At 45.1% G+C, this 15655-nt stretch overlaps 1 protein-coding gene across 2 annotated transcripts in view; it reads left to right on the top strand.

Annotated features, from left to right (window-relative positions):
- ncor2 (nuclear receptor corepressor 2) overlaps positions 1-15655 on the top strand; it is a 63729-nt gene that overhangs the window by 25202 nt on the left and 22872 nt on the right. For both annotated transcript variants that reach the window (XM_046870325.1, XM_046870324.1), the window contains exons 6-17: positions 643-756; positions 2252-2308; positions 3737-3789; positions 6132-6198; positions 6298-6470; positions 6563-6650; positions 8086-8264; positions 8536-8590; positions 8767-8865; positions 10825-11069; positions 12961-13121; positions 13485-13547. In XM_046870325.1, the coding sequence (XP_046726281.1) occupies positions 643-756; positions 2252-2308; positions 3737-3789; positions 6132-6198; positions 6298-6470; positions 6563-6650; positions 8086-8264; positions 8536-8590; positions 8767-8865; positions 10825-11069; positions 12961-13121; positions 13485-13547 (1354 nt within the window). The remainder of the gene's footprint in view (positions 1-642; positions 757-2251; positions 2309-3736; positions 3790-6131; positions 6199-6297; positions 6471-6562; positions 6651-8085; positions 8265-8535; positions 8591-8766; positions 8866-10824; positions 11070-12960; positions 13122-13484; positions 13548-15655) is intronic.

Genomic DNA, 15655 nt, shown 5'->3' with positions numbered 1-15655 from the left:
ACAAAGAGTAAAAATGAGAGCGAGAGAAATGAAGAGACAGATATAAAGAGACACAGATGATGAAATGGAAAGTGCATGCACGCGGGGGCGTGCGTGCACGTGCATGCGTGTGCACACACTCGTTCATTTTCTCTTACGATGTGGTTTGAATACCACGAGCCCTCGGCCTCTGAATCTTATTCATGATCACACTTTTGTATACGCACACGCGCGTTTTCCTTTTCTCCAGTCGCCCAACTGTGCTATGTTTTATAAATGATCCAGCACAGCAGGTGTTCGTGTGCCTCAGGATCAATGTTCATGACCTTTTCTTTCCAGAAAATTGCCTGTGTGTGTGTGTGTGTGTGTGTGTGTGTGAAGGAGAGAAAAGAGCGAGTACCATTTCGTTCTCAGACACCATTCCGTCTCTTATCTGCGCGGTTTAGATAACAGGAATTTCGCGAGTGTAAGTGTGTGTGTGTGTGTGTGTGTATAAGTCATCATTTTGTCGTCATGGCAACAACTCTGCCGTTTGAGGTTATTTGTATGAGCAGGCAGGTGGGAAGTTTAGGTATTTATTTATTTTTCGCTTTCTAAAAATTGCATCTCATTTCCTTTTTTTTTTTTTTTTTTATTAAAATTTTTTTTTAAATTTTTTTATAGCAACAGCTGGAGGAAGAGGCAGCGAAGCCTCAAGAGCCCGAGCGCAGCATTTCTCCTCCTCCCAGCGAAGCCAAACACCGCAGCCTCGTACAGATCATCTACGATGAGAACCGGGTAACTAACACACACACACACACACACACACACACACACACACACACAATAATAAACAGCGGATTCATATGTAAATGGTATGCCCAAAAGTTTGTGGACACCCGACCATAAGACTGGGATGCCCTTTTTTTTTTTCGAAATCCCAGTCCATGTTTAGTTCCCACTCACTACTATAAGGACCTCCACTCTTCTGTGAAGATGTTCCACTAGATTTAGACACACACTTCCAACCCATGTGAAGCACATCTTTATGGTTCTGGCTTTGTGCACAGGGGCTTTTTTTTATCCTGAATAGAACAACCGATGGCTGGAGAAGTCGTGTCCCAATACTTTTGCCCATATATATAGTTTCCTCTGACATCCATGTGAATGAAACGTGAGTCCCGTTCTGGCACAGATGTGTTGTTTATGGAAATGAAGTGTGTGTGTGTGTGTGTGTGTCACTGTAAGTCAAACCACACACATTCCTTGTAAAATGTCTAATGTAGAATAATACGATTACGGCTGAACCCAGTGCACTCCCCTCGAGTCCTTCAAAACAGCCCCTCCCCTTATGAGTCAGACACAACGCTGCTGCCAGATGTGCTGAATCATTCCCACACACACACACACACGCACATATTCCACCTACTGCATAACTATTAACACCTGTTTTCACTTGGAGCAGTTGTGTTCTGACAGTGGGACAGGAGACAAACAGAGCCACATTCTCATATGTAATGCGATTGCGCCCCCTAGTGTCGCTCTACACCTGATACATCAATGAGGTGAAAAATCTCCAGGGCGTGTGGTTCTGGGAAAACAAGCAGCACATTGGTGTGTGGTATGATTCTAGCGAGCTTCCTGTACTACTTACCAGTACCTTCACAAAAGCACAGCACTCCACACACATCTCTATGCCGTGATAAATGACCTGGGAAAAGTTTGTGGACACCTGACCATAGGTGCTTCTTTCTGAACATTTCCACATTTCATGAACTTTGTCCCATTTGCCGTAAGCGCCACTCTTTTGGGAAGATGTTCCACTAGATTTTGTGGAGATATTTTCTCATTCAGCCACAAGGGTGTTGGTAAAGGCAGGTAGTGATGGAGGTGAGAAGGTGAGAAGGTGGGTCAGTGTTCACTTTCATTTATGTTCAGTGGGGTTGGAGATCTGTAGCGTACAAAGACGTCATGCACGATTGTGTGCATTTAACCTTTGTGGCGACAGTTTGAAGAGGAACCACACATGGGTGTAGAAGGCGGGTGTCCCAATACTTTTGGACAGATCTGTCTGTCTGTCTGTCTGTCTGTCTATTAGCTGATGAAACACACACACACACAGAAAGAGAGGAGACTGAGGTGTGTGTGTGTGTGTGTGTGTGTGGCATCGCTAATCTTTGTTAACGTTATGTTGTTTATGAACAAGTGCCAGGAAGAACGAGTGGTGTGTGTTGCCATGGCGACTGCAGACCATTGATTGTGTTTGTGTGTTTATTTTTTCTTTCCTGAACAGAAAAAAGCAGAGGAGGCTCATCGTATCCTTGAGGGACTGGGACCCCGTGTGGAACTGGTGAGTCTGCAGCTGCTCTCACTTTCGGTTTCTCTCTTTTACTTTCATCACCCCTCTCTCTCTCTCTCTCGCTCTCTTTTCGTTCCTCTTTCTCTCTCTTCCTCTCTCACACACACTCACACACGTCTCTTTCCTCTTAACATGTCTACCTTTCCTTTACATCATCCCCTCTCCTCCTATCCTTCTTCCTAAGATAGGCTTCTTCCTATCTTTTACATTCTCTCCATCCCCCTGTCTGCGTCGCTCACGTTCTTTCAACCCCTGTCTTTCTTTTTACGCTTTGTTCAACCCCATCTTTCTCGGTAGTCTCTCTTCCTCTCATTATCAGTCCCCCTTTCCCTCTTTTCTGTGGTCAAACCTCAGAACGTCAGATTTCATCTCATCTTCAGAATTGTTCTGATTCGGTTGGATATTCAGGCAGTGCAGAACCTCGGGCGGTGTGAACGGCTTCAGGTCCTCGCTTTTGATTTACAGCCACGACACGTTTATTAGAAACTCCACCGAACAGTCGGGTGACGGTTTGAATTATGTGCACAGTGAGGGTGGTGAAGGAAAATGATAAATTCGGACCCCGGGGTGTGGGCACTATGTTCAGAACCAGTGCGAGCTCATCTAGAAGAAAGATTGTTCTCCCAAACTTACATCGTGGTGTGTATCGAGTACAGTAGAAAACGGGCCAGGATCGTCTTCTAGTATTGCGCTCATCCCGCACATTGTACTGCCCCTGTAGCTCCCCCTGCTGGCCATGTAAATGGTGTTCGTGTGTTTATATTATTGAACAAAAATAATTTATAGAACATATTTAATTTTTTTTTAATCCCAGACGGTTAGTTTGAAACCTCGGGGGCTTTTTAAATATTTATATAGTATTAAGGAGTCTATTACACCATCCATCCATCCATCCATCCATCCATCCATCCATCCATCCATATTTTCACTTCTCCCTCTTTTTTTTTTTGTCCTGAAGCTTGAAGCAGCGCATTGCTCACCAGAAATTGATAATCGTGTAGAACAGCAGAGAACAAAGTTTCCTCACCAGATCATTCAGGTCAGAAGGTTAATAGTTAATAGTCCCTCCCCCCTCTTTTAACTGACATCTTGAGGTTAACACGTAAAGTTTTAATTTTCACTTTAATTCCTAGTCAGAAACCACTGCAGTGTTCTCTAATCACAGGTGTTGTGTTTCCACTGAGTGCTCTCTTTCAGGGGTGTGTGTGTGTGTGTGTGTGTGTGTGTGTGTGTGTGTGTGTGTGTGTTTTTAATAAAAGCCTCCAGTCTTTTTTTGTTTGATATTCATAGATTTCCCTCTGTTAGGATTATGGACAGAAATAGAACATGGTGTTGTGTCTCTGAACTCTGCCTCATTCATCTCTCTCTCTCTCTCTCTCTCTCTCTCTCTCTCTCTCTCTCTCTCTCACACTCTCACAGCCGCTGTATAACCAGCCGTCTGATACTAAGCAGTACCATGAGAACATAAAAATGTGAGTACACCTTTCTCTTCTTTTTAAAAATTTTTTTTTCCCCTCTTCTCAATGTAACACCTAGTCAGATCGAAGTCACACTCTGGTCCTGTCCTCAGGTGTAATGCGAGCGAGTGGCGTTAGTGCGGTTATCGTGGACGCCGTAATCACTTCCCAGTTTTCTGTTTCTTTGTTAGTGTATATGGTGAGTACAATCAGTAGAAAATTGTGTAGGATCGTCTTGTAGTATCGCGGTGTGATATTTTGGTCGTATCGGTCATCCCAGATTCCTTTGGCGAACACGTGAATGTAATGCGAGTGTCGTTTCATATGTTTTTTTTAAAAACCCCAGGTTTTGGATAAGTATTCGGTTTAATCCAAGCGTCTCCAAGAACGAGAAATATCAGAACTTTTGTTCTTCCTTTCCAGCTCACGTTGGAGTATTGTTATTTCTCACAGTGATTAGAGAGAGTAAGAGAGAGAGAGAGAGAGAGAGGGGAAGCGAAGACAGCGCTCCAGTGCTTTGATCAGACACAATTGGACACTTTGTTCTCTTTCATTAACCTGAGCGCTGTTTGCGTGTGGGAAACGTTGCTCCTCGTCTACGCCGCCCGTCTCGTCTCGTCTCGGCCGCAGCGTGTCGAGTGTTTATCAGGGAAAGAGTACGGCGCTGCCTTCCATCACTCCTGATTTGACTACCGATTTGTATTCCGGCGCAGTCCGCTAATGGACTTCATGCTATAAGCGCATTATGGTGATCGATGCGACGCACACAGACACACACTGTGACCACGGTGTCCTTCGTAGCTCGGCAACGCGCCGCGTATCTTCAGAGCTCTGATATCTGAAACGTATCAACCATAAGAGAAATGAGCAGTGGGTTTCTTCTGGGTTTTGTTTATCATGTCACCGTGGTGTGAGGACACAATACCCATAATCCCCTATGGTGGTCGCAAGAAGTTTGATAACTTCCCTGTTTCCTGGGTGTGTGTCATCATTGGAACGCAATTAAATTCAGAATTTTTTTTTTTTGTTTTGAGCATCGCATTCCACATTCAGTTTGCCCGTATAATTCCCTTCACTCTTCTGGGAGATCTTCCAATCCATCCCATGTAAACCAGATCTTCATGGAGATGTTCTGTGCACAGGGACATCGTCATCCTTGAACAGCATTTCCTTCTCTTGAACTAGGAAGGTTTTCCGAACCTTCAGTCAGATGCTGGAGCATGAAATCTTTTCATTGACTTGGGACTCTAGGAGACCCAAACCTCTTCCATCATGGCAGTGCGAGTGTGGCTCCATGAAGATGTGCTTTGCACGGGTTAGAGTGGAAGAGATCCTGCTTTAGAGCTTCAAACCTATTGAATGAATGTGAACGCTGACTGCACCCTCTTCACCTCACCTACATCAGTACCTGAGTCCACGTTTACAAAACCTTCCAGTAAAAGTGGAAGTCGTTATGGCGACTAAATGCGCAACGGGATGTTTAGGAAGCACATGCAATCTTCTGCGGTGGTGTCCACAGACTTTCGAGTGGTGTCATAGAAAAGAATTTTAGCTCCATCACAATATCAGATTCCAGATGTTTTTAATCCAGATGGATTCTCAGTAGCATCAGCCAATCACAGGCTTTGGTATGTGGAAGAGGCACCTGTGTGTTGGGATTTCCTGAGCATTTTAGTGATTTTTAGGATTTCTTTTCGATTCATGGTGGTTTGGGCCAAATTGCGTGTGAAACAGACTTTCTTTAGCAAAACTGAAGAAACCCCAGACACCAGGCAGGTCTTTGACAGGAAATCGCTTACATTTAAATGGTTTAAATGTAAACTGCGCGTGTAGAACTGAAGCGTAGTCTCGATTTGCTTTGCGCGATCATTCGCCAGGTTCCAGCATCTCTGGATATACATGTTGGGATAACAGTAGCTTTCACAGCGCAGCTAAACTCCACGCCAAGAAAGTCACATCTGTGGAGATACGGAGGGAGATCTCTCCCGGTCGTGTCTCTGCGGCCCGAGGCAGAACTGGCACCATTTTCAGTTCAGGATCTAAGCTGCAGAACTGGGTCACTAATCTCCGGTTCAGCCGCGCTCAGGAAGCCATGGGTACGGGTTAGCGGTGACGTTTGTCCGGAGAAAAGAAGATTTTTTTCTTATCTGACCCACATGTGGCATTGCAGTGTGTGAAAACTGGAAAAAAAGAAGAATTTTCCATACCGTTGCCCTATTCATTTTTTTTAAATAGAAAATTAAGCATTTCTAAAAAATATTTTAAAATGGTTCTGTTAATACGCTGGAATGGACGCAGGGAGGCGAGGTTGCCACGGCAACAAAGTAGCTAAGTTCCTTCTGCTTCCTTCTGTGTAGAAACCAGGTGATGAGGAAGAAGCTCATTCTCTACTTCAAGAGGAGAAACCACGCTCGCAAGCAATGGGTGAGTTCATCAGGAGCATCGCTGGGTCAGGATTCTGATCATTAGCTCACTGAGGTGTATGTGTGTGTGTGTGTGTGACGGAAACCTGTCCATGTGCAGGAGCAGAAGTTCTGCCAGCGCTATGACCAGCTGATGGAGGCTTGGGAGAAGAAGGTGGAGCGCATCGAGAACAACCCTCGGCGCCGGGCCAAAGAGAGCAAAGTGCGCGAGTACTACGAGAAACAGTTCCCCGAGATCCGCAAGCAGAGGGAGCTGCAGGAGCGCATGCAGAAGTAAGAGATCCTGCCGGGGATTGTGGGTAGTGGTAGTTTTCGGGTGTGCGTGTCTACACACGCAAATAACACCTGCACTTACGTTTCTACAGCAGGGTGGGTCAGCGTGGAGGGCTGGCGTCTGCCGCACGCAGCGAACACGAAGTGTCTGAGATCATCGATGGCATTTCCGAACAAGAGGTACACACACACACACACACACACACACACACACACACACACACACACACACACACAAAGGAAGTGTACAGGCCTCTGCTCTGAATGACTTCAGCACATCTACAGCCACAGGACAGCACCAGTCTCTCACACTGCTCTGGTGTGATGTTGGTCCACTCTTCTTCCAGTCTCCTCCACACTTCGGTGACTGTAGTGGGTTTCTTGGCCATAACTTTGTCACCAAGAACTTTCCAGAGGTTCTCTATTGGGTTGAGATCAGGACTCTGGGCAGGCCATGTCATTATTTCAATGTTTTCAGTTTAAAGGAACTGCTTTACCCGTTTTGCTGTGTGACATGGAGCGTTGTCCTGCATGAACACTGCAGGCTGATTGGGTGATGAACGCAGGGAAGGAACCATATGTTGTGGAAGAAGGTTCTGATAAACATTTGCATTCACTCTGCCATGTAGCTGTATAAGAGGCCCAACTCCTGCTGCAGAAAACATGCCCCAAACCATGACACTTCCTCCTCCACTTTTTACTGACTTCTTTACACACTTTGGGTTCAGTCTTTCTCCAGTTTGTCACCGAACATAATGTTTCCCATCGACCCAAATAAATTAAACTTGCTTTCATCACTGAAGTGAACTTTGGACCAGTCCTCCTCTGTCCACACAACATGCTCCTCAGCAAAGCTTAGTCTAGCCTTTTGATTCTTTCTGCTAATGAGAGGTTTGGTCACTGCAGAGTGGGCTTTCAGTCCAAATGCTCTTAAACGTCGAGACACTGTATGACGAGAAGGATCCTTACCCTGTTCAGCGCTGAACTGGTGAGCAAATCCAGCTGCAGTGTGGAAACGATTGCCCATTGAGATCCTCCGCAGTATCCTGTCTTCTCTTGTATTTGTCTTCCGTGGACGGCCAGCCTTCTTGGCGGACTTGAATGAGTTTGTGATGTTGTAAAGATATAATATTCTTGAAATCACAGATTTGGAACGACCAACTTGTCTTGCTATGGCTGATAGGGTCATCCCTTTGGCCTTCATCTGGACAACCTGCTGCTGGAGGCTTTCAGTCACTTTAGAACGGCCCACCATCGTGCAGAGTCAGTGAAACTGGAAGTTAGGCTGCCAGTTAAATAGGGGTTAACAGATAATCAACGAAATTAGCACCAGGTACCAGATTAACACCAATAACTGGGAGGTATCTGAAAGTGTTCTCTAATTTTGATCGCCAGTGTATATATATTAAATGTTTGTTTGTTTGTTTGTATGTATGTATTACACACACACACACACACACACACACACACACAGTAGCTGTGTGACATTTCAGCCTTTTTCAAATTCTCTGTTTGACTTGTACTTCTTTAACTTGCCAACGGTACAGTACTCTCTCTCTCTCTCTCTCTCTCTCTCTCTCTCTCTCTCTCTCTCTCTCTGTCACTGTATGTTTAGAACTCAGAGAAACAGATGCGGCAGTTGGCCGTGATTCCCCCGATGCTGTTCGACGCCGAACAGCAGAGGATAAAGTTCATTAACATGAACGGTCTGATGGGCGACCCCATGAAGATCTACAAAGACAGACAGGTGATGAACATGTGGAGCGACCAGGAGAAGGACACCTTCCGAGAGAAGTACGTTCTACATTCCCTCGTGCTTGTGTGTGTGTGTGTGTGTGTGTGTGTGTGTGTGTGTGTGTGTGTGTGTGTGTGTGTGTGTGTGTGTGCGCTTATATATGTTTGGTAAACACAGAGATCACAGTGGGCAGATTATCTACAAATGTCAATTTTCTTTCACTTATTTCGGATCGTAGAGAATTATAATTTCCTCTTTCTCATCTTCCCCCTCACTCTCACTCTCACTCTCTCTCTCTCTCTCTCTCTCTCTCTCTCTCTCCTTATCCAGATTTATCCAGCACCCTAAGAACTTTAGCCTGATAGCCTCCTTTCTGGAGAGAAAGGTACACCTGCCCTTTTTCTTTATTCTTAATTTTATTTAGACTCTTCTGACCTGCTCTATAATCCACACGCGTACTGTACGCCTTTACACACGTTTGCATGTTGCGTGTGTGTGTGTGTGTGTGTGTGTGTGTGTGTGTGTGTGTGTGTGTGTGTGTGTGTGGTGGTTGCTGTTCAGACCGTTGCTGAGTGCGTCCTCTTTTACTACCTGACCAAGAAGAACGAGAATTATAAAAACATCGTGCGTAGAAACAACCGGCGCAGAGGCCGCAGTCAGGTATGTTACCCAGCGTGCACCTCTTTCACGTGCGTTCATCGTAATTATGCATTTATATGTTTACATCATTTCCTTTATGACTTATGTACTTCCATGCTTTATTTACCTTCAGAATTTCTTATAACGGTATTTACATACTAATGTACTTATGTACTTGATTATATGCTTTCTTACGAATGTATTTGCATACTTAAGTGCTTCCATACTTATTTATTTCCATACCTTCTTATGCACCTATTTACATACTTATGTACTTCCATACTTATTGATTCCATACGTGCACACTCATCTATGTACTTGAGTGCGTACTTTGTTATGAATGTATTTGCATACTACTATACTTACATACCTCCAAACGTATTTACTCGATCCGATACATTCTTATGCGCATGTTTTCATACTAAAGTACTTCCATGCTTATGTACTTCCACACTTGCATACTTTTTTACTTTTGTCTTTAATTGCATACTTTCAATGCACATATGAACATCCATACTTGCATTCTTATTCACTATTATGCAAAATGTACTGCTTTTACTTATTATTTTTTTTTGACTAGTGTATGCATACTTACTTGCATACTTGCTTATTTGTTCACACACGCACTTACGTAGTCCTCTGCATACTTTATTTAACACGTTTACTTATGCACTTGGGATTAATGCATACTTGGGGTACTTATTAACAGATGTACTTACATACTTGCTTACCGATGTACTCGTTTACCGGACACACACTTATCTACATATTCACTTACACTTCATTGGCAAAAGTTTGCGGACACCTGAGCGTATTATGTTTTTGAACATCCCATTCATCATGTAGTCCCCGTTAGCCGTTATAAGACCCTCCACTCTTCTGGGTAGATGTTCCACTAGATTTTTTGGAGGTTTGTGCTCATTCGATTACAAGGGTGTTAGTAAAATCAGGTACTGATGGAGGTGAGAAGGCCTGGGATGCAGTCAGCCTTCGCATTCATTCATGTTCAATAGGATTGGTGCGCTTTAGCAGGAGATCTTCCACTCCAACCCCGTGTAAACCAGATCGTCATGGAGCGCTGGCTTTGTGCACAGGAGCATCGTCATGCAAAGTTCGGGTCTCTTAGATCTGTTAAACGGTAGCTCGTTAAGTCATTAGGTATTACCTCGGTGTAATTGAGCTACTGTTAGAAAATCACACACACACACACACAATTTGAGAGCGCACAGGGCAGAAAATCACTGGTGTACAGTCGAGTGCGTGTGTAAGGATAAGTTCTTCTGTAACTGCCTGAGAATTTGTGCACGTGTGTGTGTGTGTGTGTGCGCGTGCGTGTGTGTGCACAGACTTGTAACGGGAAGTGTGTGTGCGTGAGAGGCGATAGTGTTACTCGTACTCTTCCATCAGGCCGAAACAATCCTCAGAGGCAAAAAGAATTAGGGCACATTTTTCCATCGATCCTCACATACTTTCTGCTCTCTTTCTTTTTTGCCGTCTTTTTTTTCCCCCTCCCTGTAACTGATGTCATTCTTCGGATTCAGGAAGCAGAAAAGCCCAGATTAAAGAAGTGAGACCCGCGCTGATTCAGACAGAGCTTCTCCCTTTAGTTTTTTATTTTATTTTATATAACTCAACCCTGTTGCACTTTTCTCAGCACAAAAGGTCAAAACTGTGTGTGTGTGTGTGGGGGGGGGGGTCGGGGAAGTGAAAGAGCAAGAGAATATGTTCGAAGGGAGAGGAAGTATGCCATTCCGGTACTCACTAGAAAGCCGATGCGTCTTCATCTCGTCTGAACTCTGGCACAGAGGAAGTAGGCGGTGAAGTTGCATCACTGAGCAAATTCAAGGGCGTGTAGGTACATCCTCGTTCATGTGAGAGAAAGAAAAGCAGGGTAACGTACAGACAGGGTTTGTGTGTGTGTGTGTGTGTGTGTGTGTGTGTGTGTGTGTGTTTAATGCCGTTGTGTTTTCTCACACACAGAATAACCAGCAGCAACAGCAGCAGCAGCAACAGCAGCAGCAGCAGCAACAGCAGCAACAGCAGCAACAACAGCAGCAGCAGCAGCAACAACAACAGCAACAACAGCAGCAGCAGCAGCAGCAGCAGCAACAACAGCAACAGGTGAACCGCAACAGCCAGGAGGAGAAAGAGGACAAGGAGGCGGAGAAGGAGGGAGAGAGAGACGAGGACAAGAACGAAGGAGACGACAAGGAGGATGGCATGAAGTTAGTTTTTTTATTTTTTTATTTATTTTTTTATACGTTCTATTTATTTGTTCTACTTTCGAATACATTATTGATCCCCCAGGAAGGTTGTTTCTTCGCATATTTAAAGATGGGGTCAGCCATGATACGGCTGGCGCACAGAGGGTTAGGGGCCTTGCTCAAGGGCCCTGAGAGTGGTGATACTCATGGTATTCAGGCCTCTCTTGTTCCTGAAGGCACGCAATTGTACAGGAGATGATTTTTTTTTTCCTTCGTTTGACTTGACTAGGAGATCCAAACCTGTTCCCGCATGACAATGCGCCTGTGCTCAAAGCTCGAGTGGAAGATCTCCTGCTGTAGAGCTCCAACACGCAACGAACGAATAAACGCTGACTCCACCTCGGGCCTCCTCACCTCACCTACTGTACAACAGCACCCCCTGTGGCTGAATGAATCTCCAAAGGAAAAAACTCTGCAAGCACACTCCTGTACATCTTCCCAGGAAAGTGGAGGATACCATAAAAAAAAAAACCCAAAACGGCACAAAACACGGTGTTTTATTCTGGACAAAAACACAAATCATGGTCAAGAGTTCAAATCCCAAGCCACGCCAAGCTGCCGCTCCTGGGCCCCTGAGCAAGGCCCCTAACTCTATAGCTGCTCAGTTGCACGAAGGAGATAAATCTAAGTCGCTCTCGAATTCAGGGCATCTACCAAATGCCAGGAATGTAACTTGGAAACTTCGCATGAGGTTCCTGAAGATGAAGTGACCTAATTGATTGGAATGGTTTCTTCTGATGCTTCTCAGAACACCTGCTTAAGCATCAAATCAACATCAGGTTCGCCTGAGAGCAAAACGCTGCTCCAGACCATGACTAACCTGAAGGGAGCTGTTCGAGTGGATGTGGATTGTGTGTGTGTGTGTGTGTGTGTGTGTGTGTGTGTGTGTGTGTGTGTGTTTTTATTTTTTTTCCGTCACACACTCTAGTTTACAGCAGAGCGTAACATGGTCCTCAGAGCTCCACTCCGAGCTTGCAGAAGGCCATCGGCCCAGCTGGAGCTCCTATATTTAGCGTCTTTCTCTGCAAGATGGATGCAGCGATGTGGGAGATAAACGACGGTGCGCCACTTTCCTCGCCGGCTTTCTTTCGCCGAGGGTGGACAAGGAGCTCGGGAGCTGAGAAACGAACCCGGCGGAATCGCTGCTTTGTATCAGTCGCTGTTAAACCGAGAGAATGGAGGGAGTGGATGGAGAAAGGGAGGAGTCTCCAGTGTCAGCATTGCTGTAACAGTTTTTTTTTCTTTCAGCAAATGAAAGGCAGAAGAGTTTCTCTTTCACTGTTACACGACATGTTGAGTTTAAAAAAAAAAAAAAATGGAGGGGATTCTGGTGAAGGAGCAACTGTTTATAGCTGCTGTATTGCGGGTGCTAACAGGAACCGATGTGTTTTGCACTGAGTAATTGTGAAACCTCTTTCCGTTTTCAGTCTTGTGGTTTTGCACACTTTTGGCCAGAAAGACTGACTGTGGTTTCGGTGTGTCAGCAGAGTGTCTTGGATTGTGTGTGTGTGTGTGTGTGTGTGTGTGTGTGTGTGTGATGACACCGTCCTGGGAAAACTTGAGGCTTTTGATTTTGGTTATCGAGATTTCCTGCAATGATCCCAAAAACGTGTTTAAAATGGGGGAAGTGAGGGTGCGTGCAAGTGCACGGTCGTCCGTGGTGGGTGGGTGGGCGGGTGTTTGGGGGGGTGTTAGGGTGAATGTTTGTGTGAGTAAGGGTGCGAGTGAGCGTCTGCGTCAGAGTGCACTCTTTATGCATAATATTCGATTGTATTATTGTATAGTCCTTAAAGATCTAACAACAGGGTGTCTCTCTCTCTCTGTGTGTGTGTGTGTGTGTGTGTGTGTACAGAGATGACACGTCAGGAGAGGACGGCGAGGATAAGGACCCTCCTGTAGCGGTTAAAGGACGCCGCACGGCCAACAGCCGCGGACACCGAAAAGGCAGAATCACTCGTTCAATGGCCAATGAGCAGGAGGAAAGCAGCTCTCCTCCTCTCAGCGGGGAAATGGGTCAGTACTCACATGTCCCCACACACACACACACACACACACGGTATAATCCCATGTACACTTGCTGTAAAACACACAGGTCTGTATTTTGTGTGTGTGTGTGTGTGTGTGAGAAGGAAAAACAATGACCCTTAATCGCTCCACATTCCCAAAAACTTTATATAAAACCCTTTTATTTATTATAATTGCATGAATTATTTATTGATTTCCGAGCAACTGAGAAATCAAATGTTACACTCCTTCACCCTCAACCATTACTCACTCCTGCTGTTTTAAGGACATTGTGTGTGTGTGTGTGTGTGTGTGTGTGCGCACGCACGTGTTCAGGGATCGTCCTTAATCCAGCACTTTGTCTCATTTCAGCGAACCTGGAGATGAACGAGAGCTCTCGCTGGACGGAAGAGGAGATGGAGACGGCCAAGAAAGGTCAGAGAACGGTCGAGTAGGAGTGCATGCATAAGAGATGGAGTGCGCAAGATCGTGACGCCGATAGCCAGGGTGCGCGAGATCGCACAAGCGTGTGTGTGTGTGTGTGTGTGTGTGTGTGTGTGTGTGTGTATTCTGTGCTGTATTTAATGTGCAGGTGTGTATCATTCTGTGTGTTTGCATATTTGTCTATTAGTGATGAGTAAGCAGTAATGTAAATAGTAATGGGAAAGTGGGATCTTAGTGGTTAAGAGAATGAACTTCGGATCCAAAGGTCATAAGTTCAAATCCCAGCCACACCAAGCTGCCACTCCTGGGCCCCTGAGCAAGGCCCTTATTTGCATAGCTGCTGTATGAATCAGATAAATGTAAGTGGCTCTGAAGGGCCTCTGCCAAATGCTGTAAACATCTAATGACTTGTGCAACAGGTTTTAGAGCCTCTCAGCTTCTGAGCTGATCAATGTATTACACGCTCAGTTTTCACACATTCTCACACTCACACATTCTCACACACACACACACACACTTGTTTACATCTATTACATGGTCAGAAAGCTAAGTTTTCGGAAATGTTTATACCGTGATGCAACGATTTCCCAACGCAGTTTCGCTGTACGATCGCCTCTGAAACGCTGCTCTGTGATTGGTCAGTTTCATGCAAAGGCCTAGAGCTGTGTCCTCTCTCGGCTCTGCCACAATCTTAACCCTGTGCCACACACAGAGGGAAACATCTTTCCATTACTGCAGTGTAATCAGTTCTGTTGTTATCAGAAACACTGATAGAGATCAGTGCCGGAAAACAGAGCACACGGCTAAAGGTTACACGGCGCGGTGTGAGATTTACGGCTTCGAACCTGACATACATTGGGGAGATAGGAGGAGAGACGGGAGGTGAGACGGGAGGTATCGGGTCACAGCGGAGCGTCTCGCTCGGCTTAAAACATTGAGATTCGGGCCGAAGAACACGACAAATTGATCAAAGTTTGGGATCATTTTAAACTAACACACAAAGAAAACACCATTCAGTTCGTTCACCTTTTTAAAAAAAATGTTCTAAAAAGGGAACAAACGACTTGTTTCGTTTGAGAGAACTTTAATTTTCTCGTACATTTAGCTTTGCTTTTAATGAACAAAAACTACTTCTTATCCGATTTCTCGATTAATGGACTAATTATTAATAGAATCGATCGCTGCAGCCTTCGTGAAGTTACATAAACACAGCAGACGCCACTGATAACGATCACTTCCTGTGTCAGCATGACTTCTGTCATCTTTCACCCTCTTTCTATCTCTCTCTCTCTCTCTCTCTCTCTCTTTTAGTCTGTCTCCTCTTTTCTTTGTCTCTCTTTCAATATTCAAGATTTTTCCTCTCTTTCTCTGTCTCTCTTTCCCTCTTTCTTTCTGTCTTTCTTTGTCTCTCTCTCTCTCTCTCTCTCTCTCTCTCTCTCTCTCTCTGTCTGTGTCTCTTTCTCTCTCTGTCTGCTTTTCTCTTCCTCTTTCTCAGTCTCCTTATCTCTTCCTTTTCCTGTCTTCTTTTTTGTCTGTCTGACTGTCTCATCTGTGTCTGTGCTGCCAAACCCTTGTGGTAACAGTTTAGTGAAGAACCACATAGGACCAAAAAAAGTTTTGGCATCCCAATACTTTTGACCATATGCACAAATGAATGAAGGAAAGGAGGAGTTTCCTCTAGGGGGTGCTGCAGGTTGGAACGTCATTCACTTTCTTCAGCCGACCATCGTTTCGTTACTCAGCTGTTAAATGTGTGTGTCTGGAGCAGCTGTTTCTGTCTGACAGGAGCATGGCTGTGTGTGTGTGTGTGTGTGTGTGTGTGTGTGTGTGTGTGTGTGTGTGTGTGTGTGTGTGTGTGTGTGTGTGAGAGGAATGGAGAGAGAGCACAGGCTGTGTTTGAAGCACTCCATTCTTCTAGTCTTTGGCAAGTGAACAGGTTAATCTTTGCATATGTGTGTAGCAGAATCTGGAGCAGTGGTGTCTCTCTCTCTCTCTCTCTCTCTCTCTCTCTCTCTCTCTCTCTCTGTGTTTGTCTTTTGATGAATGCTTGAGTAACAGGGGAAGTGACTGAAGAGATGGTTGGCACCGAACACAGAGGT

Source organism: Silurus meridionalis, chromosome 17, assembly GCF_014805685.1.
Source record: "Silurus meridionalis isolate SWU-2019-XX chromosome 17, ASM1480568v1, whole genome shotgun sequence".
Taxonomy (NCBI): Eukaryota; Metazoa; Chordata; class Actinopteri; order Siluriformes; family Siluridae; genus Silurus; species Silurus meridionalis.
This window is presented reverse-complemented; position numbering and strand designations above follow the sequence as displayed.